This window comes from Convolutriloba macropyga, chromosome 4 (assembly GCF_964194025.1).
Source record: "Convolutriloba macropyga chromosome 4, txConMacr16.3, whole genome shotgun sequence".
Classification (NCBI taxonomy): Eukaryota; Metazoa; Xenacoelomorpha; order Acoela; family Convolutidae; genus Convolutriloba; species Convolutriloba macropyga.
In genome coordinates, this window is record NC_134471.1 from 17,342,923 (window position 1) to 17,362,333 (window position 19,411).

Below are 19,411 nucleotides of genomic sequence, written 5' to 3' on the forward strand. Positions count from 1 at the left end.
ACGTTGTTGACGAAATTATACCTAGAGTACAATCTGATCTTGCTTACAAATTGTCACTTGTGTCGAGCAGTTTTTGCATTACACTAAAGTTTGAGAAGTCTTAAAACTTAAGATCTACCTTGACTACCATCCGAACCCTACCTGAAGTATCATATATGACCCCCCCCCCCCCCCCCCAGATGCAAACAATAGTTATGAAACATATTTTAATGTATAGAATTTGCTTTTGATCGGGGGGATTATTTGCGCTAAAATGAAGCTGAAATTAATTTTAGGTAGCGAAGAAGACGTGGTGAAGATAGTTGAAGCCGCCAAGAAGTTCAATGTCTGTTTATTACCTTTTGGGGGTGGAACTAATGTCTCTCTGGCACTCCAAATGGGAAAAGAGGAGAGAATGCTGTGCTCTGTCGACACCTCACAAATGGTAATCTATCAAAATGTAATAATTGTGTAATGCCATATGCATATATGGGGACTGAACTTTTTCAAAATCTCATCTTAAATTATAATGAAAGATGCTTGGTTGCTTTTGCTGTGGTAAATTGGGTCCACTGACATCACATATTACTTAGTGGTTTTGGATTTTGTATTGAAATCAAAACTATGAAGGCCATGACATGAGGTTTTTCAACAGATTTGATATTAATCTTTATAAAATAGCAATGGGTACTTTCAAGCTGTTGTTCGAATGTGATAACTCCCCTGTTGCATTGGATAGAGAGAGAGAGAGAGAGAGAGAGAGAGAGAGAGTAAAAAAAATTGGATTAAAGGATGTCATCTCTGATGTGTTTAGAACAAGATAGTTTGGATTGACGAGGACAATCTGCTGGCCAGGTTTCAGAGTGGTATCACTGGACTGGACCTAGAGAATGATGTAAGTAAATTTTCCAAAGCGCATCGAGAGTGTGGAACTTTATGCCAGCCCGGTTTTTAACAAGCCAACTCTGCCCATTGATATGTTTTGCAGAGAGATAAAAAGTCCTTGAAAAACTGAATAGATGACATTTTAATTTTTAATAGCCGCCCTCATCTTCTCAGCCGGCTATTATAGCGCTCCTATTTTTTTTTTTACTTCGTCGAATAAAAAAATGTTTCGCTTTACCTCATTTTGCCGCCTTTTCAACATTTTGCGTGAAATCTTTTTGACTTCTCTAGGCTAGTTTCTCTCATCTCTCATTCTGCTAAAAGTGATTTTGAACATCAGTTGCTCAGCAAAGCAATTCAAAATGAACAGAGTCAGTATAAAAAATTGAAGTCAGAAATAGAAACGGGATAAACCCATAAAGCCCAATTTTAGATGCCCGCTATTTGAAAGTCGGTCCTATAAGTATTAGTTACCTCTCTCTAATGCTTATTGTTATTGATAGTAGCCCCTGTAGCCTCTCTCTAAGAAACAGAAGTATGTTCAACTACGAAATGCCATCAAAATAAATTGGACTTAAAAAAATGTTTTTGTACAGAAATCTTTTTTTTTCAATATCTTCTGTTATTTCAATCCCAATCATGCTTATTGGAATCAACGGCGGCTGTTTTCCGGCAATCTGCCGGGTATGTTTGAGAATTCAACATTTTTTTGACTTTTCACGTTATTTACTGAATTAACAGATTGTAAAGCAGATTCCGAACATATCCCATTGCTATGCAAACAAAGTGGAGGAAAAATAAGTATTGAAAGTTTTCATCCGAAAAATTGCATTTCTTATTTCTATTTTATCAGTTGCGTATAAGCTACTGCGGATTTCTTAAGTTTTAATTAGTAGCTGTGATAGTGATAGCTGAGTGGAGCTATCATTGGCCTTCTGTTGTTTTTTTTACGATTCAAAGAATTGAATTGTATTGGGGCGCTGTCTTTTGTACGACTCAATGAGGAGTATTGGAGAAGTGCTTTTTTAAAATCAGTTTTTAAGAATGAATTTAAACAGGAAATGAAATGCATGAGAATTCTGTAGTTGTTTGAATGGTTAACAAATTTGAAGAATCGAGTGAAATGAGATTTTTTTTATACAGCAGTTTTTGGGAGAGCGAGAGTTTGAGAAAAGTTTTTCTCGCTTGCACGCATTTTAATTTACCAACTGATAAAAGTTTAGTACAGATCAGTTTTTTGTTGTGAACTACGGCTGGAAATTTAAAAAAAATGTCATTATTTTTTAATAGCCGCACAGCGATAGCTGGGGCTACTATTGGCCTTATCTTATTTTTTTTTACAATTCAAAGAATTTGAATTGTATTGGGGCACTGTCTTTTTTAATAGCCGCACAGCGATAGCTGAGGCTATTATTGGCCTTCTCTTGGTTTTTTTTTATTTCGTCGTCATGATTTTTGTTACGACCATATGACGTCACAGCCATTTTTTGTTCATTCGTTCATGCAATTTCAACTGAATTGCACGTGTGACGTTATTTTTCGCTCTTAGTGGAGCGAGTTTTTTTGTTCATGCTCGTGATTGAATTTTTGGTCACACTTGACTTACCTCACTCTCAAAAATGACTTCCTCACTTTGAAATTGACTTTTATTTACTTTAATTCAAAGAGATAAGGTCAAATGGGTGTGTATCACTCTAAATGAAGGTTATTTGAGATCAGCTAATAGAGGCAGCAATAACTTATACAGATTTTTAATCAAAATATAACAGATCAGCCTTCAATGAAAAGACGAATTTTTATGGTCTGTCTTTTTTACTGTTTTTTTTAGACTGCCGATCTACGAATCTATTGCGGCTATTTTCTGGCAATCTGCCAGCTATGTTTTAAGATTGTTCACACAATTTCATGATTTGTGAAGTCAAATTGGAGTAGTGATTTTGGCCACGCCGAAACAGGAAATGGAGCGAAAAAGTGAGTGATTTTGCGGCGTGAAGTTTTTTCTATCTAAATTTAAAGTAGAGTGAGAAAACTGTGTTTGAACAGAAATTGGCTTTCTCGAAAGTGTTTTTTTTCACATGCAGCAATTTCACTTCGATTTTTACTGTTTTTTTTTCCGATTTTTTGTATCGGATTATCCTAAATAGTCTTCACAATCCATTCATAGGCCCAGTTTTTTGTTTGAATCAAATGTCCACTTCTCGCTAGTGGTTTTTTGTTCACACGCGGCATTTTGACATCGATTTTCTGTTTTTTTTTTGTTTATATGTTTTTTTAGGAATGGTTTACCCATTTAACTCATAGCCATTTTAGGTCTCGTGTTTTTATTCAATGAAAATTCTTTGAATTGTACGTCAGGACTTGTCCTGCTATGTTTTCTTTATCGTCGTCAAGATTTTTCTTACAAACATATGACGTCACAATCTGCTTTTTGCTCATTCGTTCATCCAATTTCAACTGAATTGCGTTTGTGACGTCATTTTTTGCTCTTAGTGGAGCGAGTTTTTTTTTGTTCGTTCGCGTGATTGAGTTTTTGGTCATACTCGTCTTAACTCACTCTCAAAAATGACTTCCTTTCTTTTAAATTAACTTTTTTCCAACTTTAATTCAAGGAGATAAGGTCAAATGAGTGTATGTCACTCTAAATGAAAGTTATTTGAGAGCTGCTAACATCAGCGGCAATAAATTAAACAGATTCCTAATCAAAATATAAAATCTCGCCATTTAAAAGTTTTTTTGGTCTGTTTTTTTACTGTTTTTTGAGACTGCAAATCAACGAAGCTATTGAGGCTATTTTCTGGCAATCTGCCAGCTGTGGTTTTTAATTTCTCGCTTTTCTCAGTGGTTTTTCTTATTTTAGAGATTTTAGAGTTAGACATTTTTGTGAGCCTGTTGAGGCTTGTGTAGTGTTGTGTAGGCGACCTATTTTCTTAGTTGCATGAGACAAATTGTTTGGTGTTTATTTTTACTTGTTTTGTATGAAGAAGCAAACTATTTTTTCGAAATTTTACTTTGGGTTAATAGTTTTTGTCTAATTTTTGTATTATCTAAGTTAAGCCCCACTTTTTTCAGTCATATACTTTTTCACATCAGCAGCTCAGACTAGCATAGTTGGCATCAAATCAAATCGCTCGTTGTCTAGAATTTTCTTGCCAGAATTGTCAGGCATTTTTCTTAGTTAAAATTTAGCTCCAATTGGGTCACAATTTAAGTCATTTAAATTTTTTTCTCCAAAAATTCGGTCAAAATTCAATCAATTCTAACAATTTTCTGTTTTTGAGGATTTCTCTGAGCAACAATTTTTTTTACTGTTTTCTAGATTTAAAATAGAGCAGGGAAATTTACCGCTTTTTGATTTAAAAAGATAAATTTTCTGCCTATTTTTTGCTTTCAAACGAATAAACTTTTTTTGCAAAACGTCTTGGCGCGGCATTCCCGTTTCTTCGATATATTTTACTTGCATTTGTATAAACTTGAGAAACTAGAAATTTGTTTGATATCTTTCTGTATTTGGTCTATTTTTCATAGAAATTGAAAAAAAATGAAAAGGTTTTTTCATATCGAACCGTAGTAAGAGTTCAGAACAGTGGCATTCTTCAGGGGTATCATAGGCCGCAGGCAGAATTAACTCAACAGCAACCAAAAAGTACTGGTTTGGATTGCGTATTGCTTTTCGCTGTCCTTAAATTAAAAATTTTTATTTTGAGTTTGATCTTAATTTGTGCAATAATTGAATGTTTTTTGTTCAAGCTTTCCTGAGTCGATGAACAAACAACCAATTGAAGTTGTTAGAAGTATCTCTCAAAATTTTAATTTTGAGTTTGATCTTTTTTTGTGCAATAATTAAATGTTTTTTGTTCAAGCTTTCCTGAGTCGATGAACAAACAACCAATTGAAGTTATTAGAAGTATCTTTATATACACAGTTTGCAACAATTGAGCTCCTACTTTTTGTTCTAGTTTAATTTGAGATGTTTTGGCCGCAATCTTTTAGTGATTTATGGTAAATTAAGTCAAATTTGATGTGCTTTTTTATTGACACGGAAGCAAAACGAAATAAGGATTTTTCATATCGAACCGTAGTAAAAATTCAAAGCAGTGGTATGCTTCAGGGGTATCATAGGCCGCAGGCAGAATTGACTCAACAGCGACCAAAAAGTAGTCGTTTGGGTTGCGTAATGCTTTTCGCTGTCCTTAAATTAAAAAATTTTAATTTTGAGTTTGATCTTATTTTGTGCAATAATTGAATGTTTTTTTGTTCAAGCTTTCCTGAGTCGATGAACAAACAACCAATTGAAGTTTTTAGAAGTATCTCTCAAAGTTTTAATTTTGAGTTTGATCTTGTGAAATAATTGAATGTTTTTTGTTCAAGCTTTCCTGAATCGATGAACAAACAACCAATTGAAGTTTTTAGAAGTATCTCTCAAAGTTTTAATTTTGAGTTTGATCATGTTTTGTGAATTTATTGAATGTTTTTTGTTGCCTTATCTTGTTTTTTTTTTACAATTCAAAGATTTTGAATTGTTGTGGGGCGCTGTCTTTTTTTAAGATTGTTCACACAATTTCATGATTTTTGAAGTCAAATTGGAGTAGTGATTTTGCAGTGGGAATTTTTTTGCTCTAAATTTAAATTACAGTGAGAAAACTGTGTTAGAACAAAAATTGACTTTCTCGAAAGTGATTTTTTTCAGATGCAGCAATTTCACTTCGATTTTTACTGTTTTTTCCGATTTTTTTGGATCGGATTATCCTAAATAGTCTTCACAATCCATTCATAGGCCCAGTTTTTTGTTTGAATCAAATGTCCACTTCTCGCTAGTGGTTTTTTGTTCACACGCGGCATTTTGACATCTATTTTCTGTTTTTTTTGTTTATCTGTTTTTTTAGGAATGGTTTACCCTGTTAACTCATAGCCATTCTAGGTCTCGCTTTTTTAGTCAATGAAAATTCATTGAATTGTACGTCAGGACTTGTCCTGCTATGTTTTCTTTTTCCTCGTCAAGATTATTCTTACGACCATATGACGTCTCAATCTGCTTTTTGTTCATTCGTTCATGCAATTTCAACTGAATTGCGTGCGTGACGTCATTTTTTGCTCTTAGTGGAGCGAGTTTTTTTGTTCGTTCGCGTGATTAGGTTTTTGGTCGTACTTGACTTACTCGCTCTCAAAAATGACTTCCTTACTTTAAAATTGACTTTTTTCCAACTTTAATTCAAGGAGATAAGGTCAAGTCAGTGTATGTCACTCTAAATGAAAGTTATATGAGAGCTGCTAACAGAAGCGGCAACAATTTAAACAGATTCCTAATCAAAATATAAGATCTCGCCATTTAAAAGTTTTTTTGGTCTGTTTTTTTACTATTTTTTGAGACTGCAAATCAACGAAGCTATTCCGGCTATTTTCTGGCAATCTTTCAGCTATGGTTTTTAATTTCTTGCAGTTTTTCTCATTGTAAAGATTTCAGAGTTAGACATTTTTGTGAGCCTGTTGAGGCTTGTTTAGTGTTGTGTAAGCGACCTATTTTCTTAGTTGCATGAGACAAATTGTTTGGTGTTTTTGGTGTTTATTTTTACTTGTTTTATACGAAGAAGCAAGCTGCTTTTTCTAAATTTTATTTTGTCTTAGTTTTTGTCTAATTTTTGTATTATCTAAGTTAAGACTTATGTTTGTCTTCTTTACCTGATCTTGTAGATAATACTTATGCTATAGGCGGCGGTTTTGAGCAAATTCCTCATTTTTTGAAGTCAAATTAGAGAATTGATTAATTGCTCTTGAACGAATTTCATAGCAATTATTGTAAACGTGTTCGTCTTTTTTTTAAATGCAAACTTTTTGCTTGACCGTTTTTGCGCTTTTATTCTGGAACGTTCTTTGACTTCTCATGAGAATTCTTCACGCTTTCCTTCTTCATTTTTTAGTGATCTCTATTGCTCTGTCTCCAAAGTAAAGCTTATTGTTAAAATAAAATCGCTTGCAGCATGACAACAAGCAGGGACTGATAGCCGAGTGGTCACTGCTTCTGGTTCAGGAGCGGGAGGTCCATGGTTCGAATCCCGGGGTGGTCAACTGTTTTTGCACCTATAAAGAAAAATTGATCTAGGCTACAGCCCCTGAAATAAATGGCATTTCCTGTCGTTCGAGAGCAATTCTTCCGACATTAGTCAGTTTATGTTTTACCTTGGTCACCTCGAAACAGGAAGTGAAGTGAAAAAGCGACAGACCTTACGGTGTGAAACCTATTCACTCTAATTTAAAAGTAGAGAAAGTAGCGTGAGAAAATGGTGTTTGAAAAAAATTCGTTTTCTCGGTTTTGATTCTAAGACCTGATTACTAATGTTTTTTTTTGGAGAATTTATGCTAGCCCCACTTTTTTCAGTCATATACTTTTTCACATCAGCAGCTCAGACTAGCATAGTTGGCATCAAATCAAATCGCTCGTTGTCTAGAATTTTCTTGCCAGAATTGTCAGGCATTTTTCTTAGTTAAAATTTAGCTCCAATTGGGTCACAATTTAAGTCATTTAAATATTTTTCTCCAAAAATTCGGTCAAAATTCAATCAATTTAACAATTTTCTGTTTTTGAGGATTTCTCTGAGCAACAATTTTTTTTACTGTTTTCTAGATTTAAAATAGAGCAGGGAAATTTACCGCTTTTTGATTTAAAAAGATAAATTTTCTGCCTATTTTTTGCTTTCAAACGAATAAACTTTTTTTGCAAAACGTTTTGGCGCGGCATTCCCGTTTCTTCGATATATTTTACTTGCATTTGTATAAATTTGAGAAACTAGAAATTTGTTTGATATCTTTCTGTATTTGGTCTATTTTTCATAGAATTTGACATTTTACAAAAAATGAGAAGGTTTTTTTCATATCGAACCGTAGTAAGAGTTCAGAACAGTGGCATTTTTCAGGGGTATCATAGGCCGCAGGCAGAATTAACTCAACAGCAACCAAAAAGTACTGGTTTGGTTTGCGTATTGCTTTTCGCTGTCCTTAAATTAAAAATTTTTATTTTGAGTTTGATCTTAATTTGTGCAATAATTGAATGTTTTTTGTTCAAGCTTTCCTGAGTCGATGAACAAACAACCAATTGAAGTTGTTCGAAGTATCTCTCAAAATTCTAATTTTGAGTTTGATCTTGTGAAATAATTGAATGTTTTTTGTTCAAGCTTTCCTGAATCGATGAACAAACAACCAATTGCAGTTGTTAGAAGTATCTTTATATACACAGTTTGCAACAATTGAGCTCCTACTTTTTGTTCTAGTTCAGTTTGAGATGTTTTGGCTGCAATCTTTTAGTGATTTATGGTAATCTAAGTCAAATTTGATGTGCTTTTTTGACACGGAAGCAAAACGAAATAAGGATTTTTCATATCGAACCGTAGTAAAAATTCAGAGCAGTGGTATGCTTCAGGGGTATCATAGGCCGAAGGCAGAATTGACTCAACAGCAACCAAAAACTACTGGTTTGGGTTGCGTAATGCTTTTCGCTGTCCTTAAATTAGAAAATTTTAATTTTGAGTTTGATCTTATTTTGTGCAATAATTGAATGTTTTTTGTTCAAGCTTTCCTGAGTCGATGAACAAACAACCAATTGAAGTTGTTAGAAGTATCTCTCAAAATTTTAATATTGAGTTTGATCTTATTTTGTGCAATAATTAAATGTTTTTTGTTCAAGCTTTCCTGAGTCGATGAACAAACAACCAATTGAAGTTGTTAGAAGTATCTTTATATACACAGTTTGCAACAATTGAGCTCCTACTTTTTGTTCTAGTTTAATTTGAGATGTTTTGGCCGCAATCTTTTAGTGATTTATGGTAAATTAAGTCAAATTTGATGTGCTTTTTTATTGACACGGAAGCCAAACGAAATAAGGATTTTTCTTATCGAACCGTAGTAAAAATTCAGAGCAGTGGTATGCTTCAGGGGTATCATAGGCCGCAGGTAGAATTGACTCAACAGCAACCAAAAGCTACTGGTTTGGGTTGCGTAATGCTTTTCGCTGTCCTTAAATTAGAAAATTTTAATTTTGAGTTTGATCTTATTTTGTGCAATAATTGAATGTTTTTTGTTCAAGCTTTTCTGTGTCGATGAACGAACAACCAATTGAAGTTGTTCGAAGTATCTCTCAAAATTTTAATTTTGAGTTTGATCTTGTGAAATAATTGAATGTTTTTTGTTCAAGCTTTCCTGAATCGATGAACAAACAACCAATTGCAGTTGTTAGAAGTATCTTTATATACACAGTTTGCAACAATTGAGCTCCTACTTTTTGTTCTAGTTCAGTTTGAGATGTTTTGGCTGCAATCTTTTAGTGATTTATGGTAATCTAAGTCAAATTTGATGTGCTTTTTTCGACACGGAAGCAAAACGAAATAAGGATTTTTCCTATCGAACCGTAGTAAAAATTCAGAGCAGTGGTATGCTTCAGGGGTATCATAGGCCGAAGGCAGAATTGACTCAACAGCAACCAAAAACTACTGGTTTGGGTTGCGTAATGCTTTTCGCTGTCCTTAAATTAGAAAATTTTAATTTTGAGTTTGATCTTATTTTGTGCAATAATTGAATGTTTTTTGTTCAAGCTTTCCTGAGTCGATGAACAAACAACCAATTGAAGTTGTTAGAAGTATCTCTCAAAATTTTAATTTTGAGTTTGATCTTATTTTGTGCAATAATTAAATGGTTTTTGTTCAAGCTTTCCTGAGTCGATGAACAAACAACCAATTGAAGTTGTTAGAAGTATCTCTCAAAATTTTAAATTTGAGTTTGATCTTTTTTTGTGCAATAATTAAATGTTTTTTGTTCAAGCTTTCCTGAGTCGATGAACAAACAACCAATTGAAGTTGTTAGAAGTATCTTTATATACACAGTTTGCAACAATTGAGCTCCTACTTTTTGTTCTAGTTTAATTTGAGATGTTTTGGCCGCAATCTTTTAGTGATTTATGGTAAATTAAGTCAAATTTGATGTGCTTTTTTATTGACTCGGAAGCAAAACGAAATAAGGATTTTTCTTATCGAACCGTAGTAAAAATTCAGAGCAGTGGTATGCTTCAGGGGTATCATAGGCCGCAGGCAGAATTGACTCAACAGCAACCAAAAAGTACTGGTTTGGATTGCGTATTGCTTTTCGCTGTCCTTAAATTAAAGTTTTAATTTTGAGTTTGATCTTAATTTGTGCAATAATTGAATGTTTTTTGTTCAAGCTTTTCTGAGTCGATGAACGAACAACCAATTGAAGTTGTTCGAAGTATCTCTCAAAATTCTAATTTTAAGTTTGATCTTGTGAAATAATTGAATGTTTTTTGTTCAAGCTTTCCTGAATCGATGAACAAACAACCAATTGCAGTTGTTAGAAGTATCTTTATATACACAGTTTGCAACAATTGAGCTCCTACTTTTTGTTCTAGTTCAGTTTGAGATGTTTTGGCTGCAATCTTTTTGTGATTTATGGTAATCTAAGTCAAATTTGATGTGCTTTTTTGACACGGAAGCAAAGCGAAATAAGGATTTTTCATATCGAACCGTAGTAAAAATTCAGAGCAGTGGTATGCTTCAGGGGTATCATAGGCCGAAGGCAGAATTGACTCAACAGCAACCAAAAACTACTGGTTTGGGTTGCGTAATGCTTTTCGCTGTCCTTGAATTAGAAAATTTTAATTTTGAGTTTGATCTTTTTTTGTGCAATAATTGAATGTTTTTTGTTCAAGCTTTCCTGAGTCGATGAACAAACAACCAATTGAAGTTGTTAGAAGTATCTCTCAAAATTTTAATTTTGAGTTTGGTCTTATTTTGTGCAATAATTAAATGTTTTTTGTTCAAGCTTTCCTGAGTCGATGAACAAACAACCAATTGACGTTGTTAGAAGTATCTTTATATACACAGTTTGCAACAATTGAGCTCCTACTTTTTGTTCTAGTTTAATTTGAGATGTTTTGGCCGCAATCTTTTAGTGATTTATAGTAAATTAAGTCAAATTTGATGTGCTTTTTTATTGACACGGAAGCAAAACGAAATAAGGATTTTTCTTATCGAACCGTAGTAAAAATTCAGAGCAGTGGTATGCTTCAGGGGTATCATAGGCCGCAGGCAGAATTGACTCAACAGCAACCAAAAAGTACTGGTTTGGATTGCGTATTGCTTTTCGCTGTCCTTAAATTAAAAAGTTTTAATTTTGAGTTTGGTCTTATTTTGTGCAATAATTGAATGTTTTTTGTTCACGCTTTTCTGAGTCGATGAACGAACAACCAATGGAAGTTGTTAGAAGTATCTTTATTTTAGAAGTATCTTGTCGATCCTCTGCTGTCTAATTACACCATTTTTATGTGTTTAATTGTTCCATTTATAGTGCTCGAAAACAGTGTTTTCGTTTTCAATCTTGTCTGAACATGTTGGTCTCCATTTTCATAATCTATTGTTCTTGTTAGCAGTTTCTTTGGTGTATTAATTGTAGCAAATTGAATTGTAGGCTTTGAATGTTCTTTACACTCTATCTGAGAACAATTTAAAATTTTTATCCTGTCACCAAGCAAGAATTTGACAGGTCTCCGGTGTTGTTTTGTGTTTTGAACTTATGTTGTTTTGTTTTTGAACATTCTTGATGTCTTTTCTCCAAAATAATTGCTTAAGTTTTAGTCTTGCTGCTATTTTCAAATATATTTGTAATTATATCACTGTAATTCATTTTAATTATTTCATTAAGTGTTTCTGTATGCTTTATAGTTTGATATATGGTTTCATTTGAACGGTTTTGAGAATTTACTTGCTTTTTTGCAAACTGATACGCCACCGTTCAGAAACCAAATCGAAGTAAATTTCGTCCTCTTTTAAGTTACCCATAGTTTTTTTTACTATTTTTTGACAGCCTGCAGCGTGTGCCTGTGTAGGTTGTTCAGTTTAGTTTGTTTCCTTGTTTTTGTTTTTTACTTCGATACCAGAAGAGATCTAAAATATGATTATCTGAGACCTCATATTTTTTCTTTCCATTTTTTAAGTTCTTTTGCTTCATCGATATCAGAAAGCATCTTTGTGATCAAAGCAGCCAGAAAGTCAAATATGTGTTTTTTTCAGATTTTCTTTTTTTGAAATATAACTCAGAAGCTGTACTGCTAATGTTATCAATTCGTCAAACTTCATTTTTTATTGCTTTGTGTCTACTGTTGCCGATTTCTCATTTTTTGCCTGAAATCTTTTGGACTCTACAAACATTTTCAATGCTTCATTTTATCTACCAATTTAAAGGGACGTTGCTCAGAAACAGTTGACTTCCCTTGAGACAATTTTGTCTCGTCGATAATTGCAGCCACGTTATCGAATTAAATAAGACAATCAATACAATGCAATTAAATCATTTTAGGTTAATGTGCATTTGGGAATATGACTCATGGCTACGAATAAGTTGAACAGCGTCAGGTTTCCTTGAAAACAGGGCGATGTGAAAATATTTCATCTGCTGTTTTCTTATGTCTCTGAGGCTCGTTTTCGATATCAAGATAGAACCTGGAAACATTGATTTTATTAATATTGAAGTTTCTACAGCGTTATTTGCGAGGACCACGATGTAGTTCCTAAAGAAATTAGAGAATCGGATCTAGCTAACGGTGAGTCGATGTCCATCAAGTTGACCTCGGAATGTTTAAAATCAATATGGACCAATGAAAAACTGCGCCAGTAACACGTCAAAACCGTCAATAACAAAATTTTAATTTTGTTTGTTTTTTATTAACACTTTTTATGATTTTCATCAAAACTAAGGCCGACTAAGAATTCCTTCCAAAATGAAGGTTACGCAGTCATTTTGTTTCCTGTGAAAACTCAGAAAAAAACAATTTCCTGTGACCCTTTGAAATAGAGGTGTGAACAATATCTGCGATTTGTCTCAGCAACTTTTCTGCCTTACCATTTTAGATATGTTATGATGTATTTATACTCTCCAATGTGAGTGGAGGGACATTGTTGCTGAGAGCACAATTCAATATAAAAGATAATTCGTTATCTTTGTAGCGCTACAATTGTTCCGACCCCACTTGTGGGGGGAGGAACTATATACTCAAATGGGTTTTTTTTTGTTCAGACAATTTTGGCCGATCCATATATTCATCGTAGAAAAATGTGAGTGTTATTATTAAAAAGATCGTCCGGCGTAGAATTAGAAGCTAAAAAGATTTTTTTAGTTTTGTTTTTTTGAGGAGTTATCGAGGTTGAAAGTTTTGTGTGAACACGGCATATTTGGCATGATTTTGTTCACTTTGTGTAATTTCACTTTAAATTAAGAAATTTTTTAATTAAAATATTAAATCAAAATTACATTTAACGCCACAAAATGAATCAATTTTGAATTCCTAGTAGCCGAAGGGCGATAAAAAGACCAGTTCTGGTCTCATAGCGAAATTTACTATAAAAAAAATCGAACTCTATTTTAAATATTTTTATCGTATTCTTGAATCAGCTAGAGAATAGTCACTTTTCCTATCTAGCTTCCGTTAATGAAAAACATGATTTACAGTCAAATCAAGCCCAATGAACAAAAAATTCGTTTTCAAGGAATCGCGTGTTTTTTTGGCTTCGACTCTGAGTTCTCGTAATTTTAAATGAAATTTTTCTTTTTTTTTTTCAATTTTTAGTGTCTTATGGCATAGACTTGTTTACTACAATTGTAAAAGGTTTCGTAATTAGCATTCAGTGAACCTGTCAAGATTTTTGAGTTTAGACAGCTAATGGCTGGTAAGACCTTAAAAACGATTTTTCGAAATTTTTTTAACATTAACCGATCATAAACTTGTTTTCGTGAATTGAAAGTCACTCTCAACTCAGTAATGACAGGATGCTCTTCCTTTTTAGTGCAACCAAAATTATTCTGGTTAGTGGTTTTATCTTCTAACTTTTTGTTATATGAGTTCAACGCCACAAGATTTCAAATTTTAAAAAATATTTTTTTTTCATATTCTTTTATTATTAGTTCCTCTTGAAATCTTATCACATTATCCTGATATTGATATCTCCCATTAACTTAGAGAAGATGTTCAGTGGATCATGGATAAAATTTTCAGAGAAAAGCTTATGGTTTCAGAGAATGGCTTCGACAATTTCTTCTCGCACTTTTCTGCTGATTTTTTGGTTTTGCCTGTATTTGTTGCTTGTTTCCATAGAGTTATTGTGATGTCCTATTGATTACCCACGCCTGACAAATATATTTGTTCTTCAGCGAGGCATAACTGAGCGTTTTTAATGACTTCCGTTGAAAGGTATTGAAATTAATGTCTGTTAAGACTTTAAAAATAATTTTTCGAAAATTTTTTGAAAAAATTAATCTTAAACTTATTTCCGTGAACTGTGAGTCAGTCTCAGTAATAACTGGATCCCCGTCCTTTCTACTTCAATTGATATTAATCTAATTACCAGTTTTATCTTCTAACTATTGGGGTTATGACTTCGATGCACGAATTTTCATAATTTTTTTTTTAATTTTGGATATTTTGTAATTTTGGTTCCTTTTGGAATCTTAACACATTATCCTATTATTGATAGTTGCATATTGGCTAATTAAAGACGTGCAATGAATCATATATAAAGTTTTTAGAGAAAAGCTTATGGTTTAAATGGCTTCGACACTTTCTTCTCGCTCTTTACTTAATTTTTTTGGATTTTGCCTGTATTTGTTGTTGTTTTCATAGTCAAAGACTTATTATAATGTCTTTTTGACAAATTTGGAATGACAAACATCCTTGTGGTCTTATAGAGGCATAACTTAGCTTATTTTAAGCTTCCGTTGAAAGCTATTGAATTTAATGGCGTTGATACTACGGGTTTTCTCAAAATTTTTGTGATTTTATTGTAATTGTTCACGTTTGTTGATTTATTGGGGTCAAATTGTTTAAAACAAAACGCAATGCTTATAAAAATTCAATTGAAAATAGAAACGTTGTTACTGAGATTTTGCCTGTTTTTATTCTTTGAATCAGCTAGAGAATAGTCACTTTTCCTATCTAGCTTCCGTTAATGAAAAACATGATTTACAGTCAAATCAAGCCCAATGAACAAAAAATTCGTTTTCAAGGAATCGCGTGTTTTTTTGGCTTCGACTCTGAGTTCTCGTAGTTTTAAATGAAATTTTGTTTTTTTAATTTTTAGTGTCTTATGGCATAGACTCGTTTACTACAATTGTAAAAGGTTTCGTAATTAGCATTCAGTGAACCTATCAAGATTTTTGAGTTTAGACAGCTAATGGCTGGTAAGACCTTAAAAAGAATTTTTCGAAATTTTTTTAACATTAACCGATCATAAACTTGTTTTCGTGAATTTAAAGTCACTCTCAACTCAGTAATGACAGGATGCTCTTCCTTTTTAGTGCAACCAAAATTATTCTGGTTAGTGGTTTTATCTTCTAACTTTTTGTTATATGAGTTCAACGCCACAAGATTTCAAATTTTAAAAAAATATTTTTTATATTCTTTTATTATTAGTTCCTCTTGAAATCTTATCACATTATCCTGATATTGATATCTCCCATTAACTTAGAGAAGATGTTCAGTGGATCATGGATAAAATTTTCAGAGAAAAGCTTACGGTTTCAGAGAATGGCTTCGACAATTTCTTCTCGCACTTTTCTGCTGATTTTTTGGTTTTGCCTGTATTTGTTGCTTGTTTCCATAGAGTTATTGTGATGTCCTATTGATTACCCACGCCTGACAAATATATTTGTTCTTCAGCGAGGCATAACTGAGCGTTTTTAATGACTTCCGTTGAAAGGTATTGAAATTAATGTCTGTTAAGACTTTAAAAATAATTTTTCGAAAATTTTTTGAAAAAATTAATCTTAAACTTATTTCCGTGAACTGTGAGTCAGTCTCAGTAATAACTGGATCCCCGTCCTTTCTACTTCAATTGATATTAATCTAATTACCAGTTTTATCTTCTAACTATTGGGGTTATGACTTCGATGCACGAATTTTCATAATTTTTTTTTTAATTTTGGATATTTTGTAATTTTGGTTCCTTTTGGAATCTTAACACATTATCCTATTATTGATAGTTGCATATTGGCTAATTAAAGACGTGCAATGAATCATATATAAAGTTTTTAGAGAAAAGCTTATGGTTTAAATGGCTTCGACACTTCTCGCACTTTACTTAATTTTTTGGATTTTGCCTGTATTTGTTGTTGTTTCATAGTCAAAGACTTATTATAATGTCTTTTTGACAAATTTGGAATGACAAACATATTTGTGGTCGTATCGAGGCATAACTTAGCGTATTTTAAGCTTCCGTTGAAAGCTATTGAATTTAATGGCGTTGATACTACGGGTTTTCTCAAAATTTTTGTGGTTTTATTGTAATTGTTCACGTTTGTTGATTTATTGGGGTCAAATTGTTTAAAACAAAACGCAATGCTAATAAAAATTTAATTGAAAATAGAAACGTTGTTACTGAGATTTTGCCTGTTTTTATTCTTTAGGTAGCCGTAAAATGCTGGCTGGTTTCATAAGCTTGTAATTGAGGATTGAATGAATGAGCAGTCAGTTGAGGGAATAGTCATACGGTTTATGATGTTATGCTTTTTAAAGATTTTAAAGGATGATTTTTCAATTTTTTGAGTTTTGTTGTTCTTTTCGTCAACTTGTAGCGTAATCTCATCATTGAGAGGTCCCATACAATTCCTTGTAGTTTAAAAATTAACATGTTGCTGATTCTATGAGGTAACTGATGTTTTTTGATTGTTGGACAATATGCGTATTCATAAAAGGTAAATTGAGTGGTGTTTTTCATAATTTCTCATAACAGATCCCAATGATTTTTAAATGTGGCCCAGTTGAACTTGTTTATTCATTCAGAATAATTGTAGCTGAATTAGTATAATTGGAAATTGAAATAAAAATACATAATAATCAGATAATAGCTAATGATTTTAATGGCTTCAATAATTTGTCTTTTCGAAATGTTTTCGTATTTTTTTGAGTTTTTCTGCATTTTTTGTCCGTTCATATGGCTTAGTCTAACCAAAGACAGGTCCTATTGGTTTCATTATGACTCTTTAGTAAATTTATCAAGAATTATTTGGTTGAAAGCTAATGATTTTTAAGACTTTTTAATTTATTTGGTTTAAAAATGTTGTTTGATTTTTTAATTTCGTCTGATTGTTTCTTCGTTTTGTCGACTTGTTACCTAGTCTCATTAAGGAAAGTTCCCATCTTCTGTGTAATTAGGAGAAAGTAAATTTATGTAGCTAGCGTTTTGTCTGATTGTAATTTGACGTTGTTACTAGGTGCTTTTAAATTTAGATATTGAGTTTTCGCCGTGAAATTTGTGTTTTTGCTTTTTCGTTGTTGTTGTTTTTCTTGTACTATTTTTAATAGCAGATCTTGTTGTGGTGAGGCGTGGCATTATTTAATTCAAAATCATTTTGGCTGTGTAACATTTTTTTAAATTCAAATATCTGTTTTTGATTATCTCCTCATTTGGATGTAGATGAGCTCTGTTCGGAACATCATATGCCAACGCACATTAACGAGCCTCCTTGTATCTTAAAGGGTCAACGAAGTTTTATAATACTCTACAATAATTGGACTCTTTTTTGAAATTTTGTTGAAAGTTCGAAACTTATTGAATAAGTTGTAGTCGAATTTTATGCAGAACATGAGTTTTCGTTATGCAGAACCTGAATTTTGCCAGATTCGCCTGGTGTCTCTGCTCATTCAGTGAACCTATCTATAGTTTTGAGTTTAGACAGCTAATGGCTGTTAAGACTTTAAAAACGATTTTTCTAATTTTTTTTAACATTAACCGATCATAAACTTATTTTCGTGAATTGAAAGTCAATCTCAACTCAGTAATGACAGGACGCTCTTCCTTCCTAGTGCAACCAAAATTATTCTGGTTAGCGGTTTTATCTTCTAACTTTTTGTTATATGAGTTCAACGCCACAAGATTTCAAATTTTAAAAGGATACTCTCTTATTATTAGTTCCTCTTGAAATCTTATCACATTTTCCTGAAATTGGTATCTCCCAATGACTTAGAGAAGACGTTCAGTGGATCATGGATAAATTTTTCAGTGAAAAGCTTATGGTTTCAGAGAATGGCTTAGACAATTTCTTCTCGCACTTTTCTACTGGTTTTTTTGGTTTTGCCGGTATTTATTGCTTGTTTCCATAGTCATAAGGTTTATTACGAGGCATAACTGAGCGTATTTATTGATGTCCGTTGAATGGTTTTGAAATTAATGTCTGTTAAGACTTTAAAAATAATTTTTCGAAAATTTTTTGAAAAAATTAATCTTAAACTTATTTCCGTGAACTGTGAGTCAGTCTCAGAAATAACTGGACCCTCTTCCTCTCAATTTATATTAATCTAATTACCAGTTTTATCTTCTAACTGTGGGGGTTATGACTTCGATGCACGAATTTTCATATTTTTTTTAAAAAAATTTGGATATTTTGTAATTTTGGTTCCTTTTGGAATCTTAACACATTATCCTATTATTGATAGTTGCATATTGGCTAATTAAAGACGTGCAATGAATCATATATAAAGTTTTTAGAGAAAAGGTTATGGTTTAAATGGCTTCGACACTTTCTTTTCGCACTTTACTTAATTTTTTGGATTTTGCCTATATTTGTTGTTGTTTTCATAGTCAAAGACTTATTATAATGTCTTATTGACAAATTTGGAATGACAAACATCCTTGTGGTCTTATCGAGGCATTACTTAGCGTATTTTAAGCTTCCGTTGAAAGCTATTGAATTTAATGGCGTTGATACTACGGGATTTCTCAAAATTTTTGTGATTTTATTGTAATTGTTCACGTTTGTTGATTTATTGGGGTCAAATTGTTTAAAACAAAACGCAATGCTTATAAAAAATTAATTGAAAGTAGAAACGTTGTTACTGATTTTTTTTTGCAAATGCACATTAACGAGCCTCCTTGTATCTTAAACTCTCAACGAATTTTTATAAAATTTCAAACAATGATATCCATTTACAATCCAATTAGGACACAAAATGAGCATAATTGCTCTTCAAGTCTGTGCCCATATATGCAAAAAAAAGTAACTAACCCAAAATAAGTTGATATCATCTTGCTCAAGCGCATTAAGAAGTTAATAATACAGGGTAAAAACTTCCTTGTTTAATGTAAAGCTCGCTTTCTGCTTTCATTTGTTGATAACTAAAGCTTTGAATATTGTCGGTTAATCAATGTAGATTTACATCAAATGATTACCTGCTTATTTTTCTGGAACTTTCCTAAAAAATTGACAAATTTTTGACAAATTGCCCGGCACATGACGGGTTGACACTTTGTGGAAACATTAAGCTGCTGCCAATGATTTTATGTATAATAGCCCTGTGCTAAAATCGGTACTAAATAGCTGATAAAATCTATCAGCAGAATGTTGCTTTAAAATTGAATCTTGCACTAGGATGTGGTATTTCATGATCCGAGTGCCAATTCAGAGGGAAAAAATGGTGCTATCGAATAACTTTTGTTCTTAGTTAAATGAATGTTGCATTTTACCAGTCCTGTATCATGGGATTCTTTTGGTACTATTTTTGACA

At 32.6% G+C, this 19,411-nt stretch overlaps 2 protein-coding genes across 5 annotated transcripts in view; both read left to right on the top strand.

The window, feature by feature from the left end:
• Positions 1-19,411, top strand: part of LOC142338292 (uncharacterized) — a 318,225-nt gene that overhangs the window by 132,358 nt on the left and 166,456 nt on the right. The window lies entirely within an intron of this gene.
• LOC142337489 (alkyldihydroxyacetonephosphate synthase, peroxisomal-like) overlaps positions 1-19,411 on the top strand; it is a 96,949-nt gene that overhangs the window by 63,105 nt on the left and 14,433 nt on the right. The window contains exons 5-6 of the mRNA XM_075386748.1: positions 276-424; positions 794-874. Of these exons, the coding sequence (XP_075242863.1) occupies positions 276-424; positions 794-874 (230 nt within the window). The remainder of the gene's footprint in view (positions 1-275; positions 425-793; positions 875-19,411) is intronic.